Source organism: Apaloderma vittatum, unplaced genomic scaffold (assembly GCF_000703405.1).
Source record: "Apaloderma vittatum isolate BGI_N311 unplaced genomic scaffold, ASM70340v1 scaffold5761, whole genome shotgun sequence".
Lineage (NCBI taxonomy): Eukaryota > Metazoa > Chordata > Aves > Trogoniformes > Trogonidae > Apaloderma > Apaloderma vittatum.
The window spans coordinates 5,108-14,070 of NW_009700684.1; the positions used below are offsets into that span (position 1 = coordinate 5,108).

Sequence of the window (8,963 nt, forward strand, 5' to 3'; positions counted from 1 at the left end):
GGAGCATAGTTTATTTGCTGAATAAACTCATACAATACCTGCTAGAAGAAACATGGTATTACAAGAAGATAATATTGGACATTTTTGCTTAAGAATTCCTTTTTAAAAAAATATTAATCATACTCCTGGTAATTGTGTAGAAGGTTCCCCTAGGTGAAAGGAGCTTATGATAGGTTAGTGCTTTCTTTTTTAGTGTTGTTCAGTTGCCTCCAACTACTATGAAGCTCGTCAGGGCTAGTTTTCATTTAGTCTGAGGAGGCTTTAAATTTATACTCATAAACTTTTAGCTAGTCAGCTCTCTTTCTCCTCACCCTAGTAACAATATTCCTTATACAGTATTGGGTGTATGTAGCCATAGCTCCTAATGCTTCAGATTGATTAAAACATAAAGCAGAATCTTTGAAACAAGAAAAAGGGTTGTTACTTGTGTTCATTTTAGGTTTAAACTCACTTAAGAGACTCAAGCTTGTGAATGCATGTACTTCATCATCTTTCATTTTGTTAGAGTTGTGCACTTGTTACTGTAAAATTGGCCAGAATGATAGGATAGAAGCAACACAGCAAATCATATAAACACAAATTGTAGTTTTTACAACTGTTTTTGCAAATTTAGGTTAGTTTTAAGTTGAGGTTCCTGTGCTTTATTGGTTCAAAGCTTTTACTCGTTTTTCTTCTAAATACTTTTAAAAATGAATTAGTGATTTGTATAAACTGGAAAGATGGACAGGTTGGTCTTAGTTCATTGAACATCTAACTAATTTCAAGTTAGTTTTGTGTCCTTCAACTGATGCTTAAGAAAGTTAGTTGGCATTTTTATTAACAAAAATGAAAAATTTTGTGGTTTGTATACTAAAAGGTAATCAACTGCATTTTTTATTCTTCTGTGCTCATATTTTCAGATTACAACTGATGGAAAACCCAAGATAATTGATATAATTGATACAACAGGCAGTGGTGATGTAACTACGTGTACCGTTGTAGAACCTAAAGATGGGGAAATTATTGGTCTTTCTGGAAGAACTTTAAAGGTGAGTATTTGGTGTTACAGAGACACCACTGGGCATCTTTTTCTTTCTTTCTTTTTCAACAAGAAATTTAGCACCTATTTTGGTTTCTGCAGAACTTACTTCCTATTAACCGGATCTTATCCAAAACTGATACTGCATTTGCTCGTCTTCACACAGAGTGCTTGAAGTTTCTTTTATTTTTCATATGTCTTTGTATTTAATATTAAGTATAGCTGAATGGGGGTGTGTACAGAATTTTGTTGGGGGATTGATAATGATTTAATTATTTTTTGTTCAAATCATCATCTGATACAATTGTAGAAGTTAGCTGAAGAGAATTTGCTAACATGCTTTAGAAATATCAGACATGGTTCTGTCTTTAAAAGTGCTAGTGTTTTCCACATACGCATAAACTACAAGAGGAGTTGTGTTAAGCTTTTGTTAAATAGTTATAGAGACTGAAAACTGTGAGGACTTAGTTGTAGGCTCACTGCATTTTTGCTATGAATAGAACAGAAGTGGTGTAGGTTTTTATGAGATCTAGTAGAGGTCTCAGCTACACAAAACTGCTGGTGTTACTGACATGTTCTTGATTGACTGGTAAGATTGATGAGGTGAAATGGAGGCATCATATCTTAAGATCTCTAAACGCTGTCAGCTTTTTTCTGAATTCTGTGCAGAATGTGATTGTAAGGGTGAATCTGTTGCTCCCTAGGAGTACTGGATCTGGTATACTGAGAGTCTAAACTGCAGCAGTGTATGAAATTAGATATTTAGATGTTTGTTGTGATGTATAACCATAATACCCCTTCATGCTAGGATGCTTCTTCTAATTTATGGTGCTTTTATTTCCCCAGACTTCCACCCAGTAAAGTCACTGCTAGGTCTGTTTGTTTTAAAAGTAAAGTATCAAGGCAATTGATACTTAAAAGATGTTCAATGGCAGTATCGCATGGAACTGGACTGAAACTGTCATTTTTGAAACTTAGTGCAATCTTAGTGTCATGGAGACAAGGAATTAAATTGATGATATTTGCAAGTCTTTTCTGCTAAGCTCTCTTACACAGTGTTGATTTTTAACTTTTTTTTTTTTTTAATGCTATTAGTTAACCTATTGCTGAATACACTTTTCTGTAGATTCCAGCGAACTGGGTAAATCCTTCAGGCAGATACCACATTGGCATAAAAAATGGCTATGATATCTATCCTAAGGCTCTTAAGGAGAGGATTCAGGTAAGGAATTAAATTTTGCTTTTGGTGCACAGTCATACTTCACTGTTCTGACTCCTAAGTTTTCCTAGGAAACTACAGTAAGTGCTTTGCTAACATATGCAGGCTGCTAGCCACTACTTGAGAGCTACTCTTTCACTGATTTTACTTTAGTTTTGACATGATCCATTTCTTCTGTGATTTTTCAGAACAACAGGAGGTGTCCCAGTTATGCTACTCATAGTGGTCCATTGAGACAACAAGTCTAGAAATTACTGATACCATTTCTTTTTTGTGTGTAGTAATTGGTGTTTAGTGTTAGTATTGTATTGAACTTTTTTTAGCCATTGTGTCTCAAATCAGAATTTTCAAATTATTTTTGTAGTCTTCATGCTTGGACAAATGCATTTGTCAGTGTATTGAGGAAGACAGTTTTATTTTACAGAAAGAACGCAAGGAAAAGCTCTGGGATCCTGTTCACAGACTGGCTCTAGCAGAAGCCTGTAGGAAACAAGAAGAGTTTGATGCTGCTCATAGTTCTCCCTCCCAGGTTTGTATACGTAAATTTGTTGCTTTAAACAGTTTGTTACTACGAGAAGATTAAAATATTTTTAGATGAGTAGAAGAAAGATGCTTGTGTTTATGTTGGCAGATAACTTGCCAGTGTATCTTCTGATTAATTTAGAAAGTCTGTACATGGATGGTTGTTTGAATAGTGTCGTTAACTTTCTAAACTTGTCAAATATGAAAAAGATATTACTTAAGTACTCCATAGCATGTTTTTAGTTAGCTTTATTTTAATGTGCTCTTTTTTCCTGTATCATTTAACAATGTGTTAAAAAAAAAAAAAAGTTAAAATTACAGAATGGTAATGGTTATACGTTACATGGGCAAAAACAGTGAACTTCCAGGTGTTTGTGACTCCTAGGATAGTGTTACATTCTTGGCAAAGTAACGAAACAAATGTGTAACATCAGAAAGGAGTACAGCAATGCTTATCTTGTAATACTTTTAGAAATACTCTAACTGCCTTTTTGCTACCTTATTAGGTAAATAAGCTGATAAAGGAAGAACTTCAAAATCAAGTGGAACTGTTGAATTCTTTTGAGAAAAAATATACTGATCCTGGCCCGGTATATGATTGTCTAGTGTGGAATGATGGTGAGACCTGGAGGTAAATGCCTAAACTTGTCTAAAATGCCATATTTTACACATAAAACAACAGCTGACATTGAAGACTGTTAACTGTTAAATCTACTCTCTTTATAGAGACCTTAAATATTAATTTAATAATAATTCCAATCCTTAATGAAGATGGAGTAAAATAAAGTCTTGTTAAAGACAGCATGATATGAAGTGTAAGCTTGAGGGATTTTCCTCTGAAGAGTATCAGTTGGTGATAGGAAAAAAAAATAAAACAACTCAAACCAGAAGTCTTACACAAACTTTGGAATGTGATACGGTACTTTCTTGACCGATAATATGTATCATTACAAAACACTGGGCAGGACTTCAAATGTTTGTGTACCAGCACTGAACAGCTAGCTTCAGTAAAATATCTTCCCTGAAGAAATTGTCTGAATTTCCATATGCTTGCTTTTTGAAGACAGATTTATTTGAATTTAGTAGGATTTGAAAATCAGCTAATTTAGAGATCTTTGTAGTTTCTGAATCTAAGTGTAAACAACCAGATTTAAAAATATTGACTTAAAGAAGTAAGATACCATAAACACAGAACCAGACTTCTTGAGCTCTTGCTAGTACTGTCTGTGGGGGATAACCAAAAGTTTACAGCAGCTGAAAAACTGCCTTTTTTGTTTTTTGTCAACAGAGCCTGCATAGATACCAGTGAAAGTGGTGACTTAACTAGCTGTACAGTGCTGAGAACCTACAAAGAGGCTCAAGAATATGGATCTTTTGGAACATCTGAGATGTTGAATTATTCTGTGAATATATATGATGATGGAAACCTTCTTTCCATTGTGACAAGTGGAGGTAAATGAAAGGAGTCTTAAAGTTTCCCGCTGTCTGCTCAGCAGCAAAAGGAGCAATTTTTATTGGGACCTGATTCTGATACTTGGAATGGCTCAAGGCAACTCTCTTAATGCAGTGTACATGACTATGACAATCAAGATAAATATTCAGATTTCCTGAACTAAACTTAAAGTGACAGCTCGTCACCAAACTTCCTTGCACTTTTGTCTGAAATACTGTCGACTTGGTGCTCATATGCATGTATACGTGGAGAAGTTCCTGCATCTTAAAGTCTAAAATATAGAAAACATTCTTTCAAAGTATCTTTTTTGTTTTGTTTCTTAAGTATGAGGTGGTGATTGATTTTTAGTTGTTGTCCTTTGTGCTTGTTTAATTTAAGAATAAGACATCCATGAGTAAAAGGGATATTAATCTTTATTTTCATTTATCCAAACTCTGTTGTGATTGCAGATGTCACTTTAGCTGTTACTCCAACTACTCTGAACGCATATTTGTGTATTCTTTATATAATTGTTTTAGAAGCATCCTGAGTGGTTAAGGTCTATAATGTATTTGTTTTGAAAAATGTTCTTAATTTCTCATTAAACTATCCCATCTCAGTAGTACTACAGATGCAGTCTCGATTTCTAAATCGGTGATAAATTTGTTGAGAGAGATTCCTTTTTATATTTCTATGCAGTTTTATTTCCAATTTTTTCCTTAATCTCCACTATCTGAATCATCTGGGGTATAATTTTCACAACGCTGAGTAGGAAACATTGAGCCTTTTAAGTTATTTGTTAGTGGAATTAATACTTCTTTTCTCTCCCTCGCTGCCTCCGATCTCCCTTCAAAGAGCTTTTGGAGATTGCTACTCTTCGCTAGCATTTTTTGTTTGTTTTTTTTCCCCTTACTATAATGACATTTATATAATCAAGTGATTTGAATCCTGGGCTAATTTTAGAGAATCACAGAATCATTTATGTTGGAAAAGACCTTTAAGATCACGTCCAACCAGTAAACTAATGCTGCCAAGTTCATCCCTGAGTTATGTCCCATGTCACTCAATAAGTTAAAATTAATTGAGCTGTAATGTGTTAAAATGGTATAAAAAAAGTTCACTAAACATAGTGATAAAACTTTTCATTTGTTCAGGAGCACATGGAACACATGTGGCCAGTATTGCAGCTGGATACTTTCCAGAAGAACCAGAACGAAATGGTGTGGCTCCTGGAGCTCAGATTCTTGCAATCAAGATTGGCGATACGAGACTAAGTACAATGGAAACTGGCACTGGTCTAATAAGAGCTGTGGGTATTTCATGGGATAAACACTTGATCTCAGCAGTGTGACCTAACTGTAGGATCTTGTGAAACACTTCCTGCTCTACTTGCTTATAGGCTGTGTTTTTATGGCTCTAGTATATTTCCAAGAACAAAAAAACCACCCAAACACCCCCATAAAAAAATTAATATCCAAAACCAGACAAAACCAAACTAAAGAGAAAGCACAAAACAAGCCAGAACATATTTTAAAACCTAAGACTAACGTTTTAATATAAAACAAGACTTCTGTTGCATAGAGCACTTAAGATTTTTCAGACTGCAAGAGCTGCAATGTGTGACTAACACCAGGGGTGTTACTTGTACGCTTACTTAAAAGTTTCTTATTCTGTTGTGAGCATTACTTAGATAGGTAGAGAATACTTAAATAAATCTACTGCTCATGTGACTCAATTTGAGAGGAAAAACATTATTTTTTAATGATTTCTCTTCTACATAGTTATTGGGAAACATTTTACACAAGAGAAGGAACTGAAAATAAATATTTGTGGTCCATAGAGTATCTTGCTATAGCAACCTGAAGATGTACAATAATGTTTTTGTGGCTTTTTGGAATTTAACCAAACTGCCCAGGAAAGGAGAATTTTATGTTTTTGAGGACAGATATTTGAGACAATACGAATGATGTCTGCAGTTTTCTCTTAAGGTAATGATTTCAATTTTAGCTTGGAGTATGGCAAAAATAAGAGTGTTCAGGGAGTGCAGCGGTGTGGTTTTTTAATTTTATTCTGTTAGTTAAATGGGAAAATACCACTTAACCGATTGAAGTAAGTTAGATTTACTTTTTTTTTTTTGTAGAGTCAAAGGAAATCTATCCCTTTACTTAGATCTATTTTGCCATTCCATAAGTGACTTATTCTATAATTAGCATGTATTTTGATTTTTATTTTTACTTTATCAGATGATAGAAGCAATAAAATACAAATGTGATCTTGTCAACTATAGCTATGGAGAGGCAACACATTGGCCAAATTCTGGGTGAGTACTACTGTAGTTAATTTATATTATTTTAGCGGAATTAGATTTGATGAGCTTGGTGTAAATGAACTGCCAGTAAGAATGAATTGTTCAGGCCTAGATGATTCATATACCTTCAACTGTTGCAGTTTACATTTTCAACTATCTTTAAATTTAAATAAACCTATCAAAAGTGCTGTCGATTTATAATACAAAGAATATTTTAAAATAATAAAGCATTTTTGTAGTTGGAACACTGCATAATCTGAGGGATTTGTTTTGAAGACCTACTATTGCTACATAATGGTTACTCCTTTCTAAAACCAGAAGGTATTTTTTATTGTGGTCACCTTCTCTACTGGAACTGCATCTGCTAGATGTGGGAGGCAGGCTTAATCATATTCCTTTTTCTGTTACTGGTGACAAAGTTTCTACTAAAAATGGGAGTTTTGCCCCGTGGGAAAAAAACAATATTGTGTTTTACATGGCCTTTTTTTTTTCTTTTCTCTTACATCAGGAGAATTTGTGAAGTAATTAATGAAGCAGTGTGGAAACACAATGTAATCTATGTTTCGAGTGCAGGAAATAATGGTCCTTGCCTTTCTACAGTAGGATGTCCTGGTGGAACTACATCTAGTGTAATAGGTAAATAATTTGTTTCAAGAAAAAATTTCTACAGTATTCAGCTTCTGGCTTTTCAAGCATTGTACTTTTGTTACATGTTTAAGATCACTGGTTGATTGCTGAACTAAATCTAAAAAAAATATCAAAGACTACTGGGCTACAAGTTTAATTCTGAGGAAGGCCCTTGTATGCTTAGGTATAAAAATTTGAATTGTTACTTCCTTACAATTCAAGACCTTACTTATGTAGAAAACAGAGGTAGGAGACATTCTTGATTTGATGTGACTTTGTATAAAACTTGCGAAAGAAATCTTTTCATCTGACCTAGTTGAAGATTCAGAGATTTTAATTTTTTTTTAGCTGCAACTATCTGAGCACACCACTTCACTAAGACAATTAGCTGCTGGTAAATGCAACTTGTAAAAAATATAAGCAAATTGGATTCTAATTAGTCTTCTGCAAAGTCTTCCAATGCGTTCTAAATTGTCAGAACCACAGTTGCAGATCATCTGTCTTCACCAGATACTCTAATTCCCATGTGTAGTGAAACAAAGCTTTTTAATTTATATATAAAATAATCCCATGATGTGAGCTAGATGAGTCCAGTTAATGAAATGGAAACTGTCTGTTTCCTTTTTTGTCAAGCAAAAATTCTTCTTGTAATGAATTTAAAACATGGAAATAATTTATTTTTACTTTCTAAAAAATTCATTGCTCATCTGAAATGCTTTTTTTACAGGTGTTGGTGCCTATGTATCGCCTGACATGATGGTTGCTGAATACTCTTTAAGAGAAAAGCTGCCAGCAAATCAATACACTTGGTCATCCAGAGGACCTAGGTAGGTTATACTAAAAGAAAAAAAGTCTTATCTTTGAGGCTCAGATTATGTATTTCAAAATCTGGAAGTTATTAACATGAGAGTAAAAGTATTTGTTTCCCATGGGAAGACTGTAGGTAGCCTCCTGTTCTTGGAAGGCCTTTGTGTGTCATGCTTTAGAACTCCTGGGGTAGGGGGAAGACCACTGAACTGCCTCAGCACAATATGTACATTTCAGGAAAATATATTTGATTAGTGCAGACCTATTCAGAGATGTTAAAAATTGATGAAAAGTTGTTTGGAAATCTGTTCTTTTTCTGAAACTTATTTTTTCCATAGCATTTTTTTTTCATTAAGTTAGTGTGGTGAAGTTAATTGTTCTGATTTTTTGAAGATTAAAAAAAATACTCTTACTGCTGTTGCTTAACTTCTGACTTCAGTGACATTGCTGCGATGGCACAACTTATTCCAAGGTTTTGCCTGAGTCCAGTAGTGATATGAATAGCAGTAAAAAAAATGCTTTTCTGTCTCATGAGATAATTTTCTATCTCAAAGATCTATAAAAGAAAGTTTAGAGTCAAAGAAAACTTCAGTTTTTATTTCATGCCTCAGAAGCATTTGGTAGTAATGTAATAGACAAAAGAAGAAAAAAATAATAGCATCTCTCATGAGTGCTAGACTTTGGAGTTGTTCTTGCAAGTCATGGAGTTACTGTATGCCATCTTTTGTAGGTTAGCCTACAGTTGGGTGTATTGGGTGAGGGAAAATTTAAAAAACATAGTTTGAGATTGGTCTTTGGTTTATTTGCTATTTACATGGTAAATGCTTTCCGGTTAGCATTGATCTATAAAGTTAGCTGTCATGGTGTTTGTGTTTTTACAGGTTAAGTATATTGTTCCAAAAACCTTGTTATGTAAAATTGTGATGTTTCATATAGGAGAAATAAAATGTGGTCTCTACCTTCAGCTGAGAAAAGGAGAAAGATTTGTATTTGTTAGTGATACACACAGACACACACACACACACACACA

General features: G+C 34.0%; 1 protein-coding gene across 1 annotated transcript; it reads left to right on the forward strand.

The window, feature by feature from the left end:
* Positions 1-899: 899 nt before the first annotated feature.
* Positions 900-7,953, forward strand: LOC104280983 (tripeptidyl-peptidase 2-like; the record flags this gene model as incomplete). Its single annotated transcript, XM_009878821.1, has 9 exons — positions 900-1,028; positions 2,145-2,240; positions 2,662-2,766; positions 3,266-3,390; positions 4,048-4,211; positions 5,346-5,500; positions 6,435-6,511; positions 7,008-7,135; positions 7,854-7,953. Coding segments are annotated over 9 exons (1,079 nt in total), but the record flags the coding sequence as incomplete, so codon positions are not given.
* Positions 7,954-8,963: the final 1,010 nt, after the last annotated feature.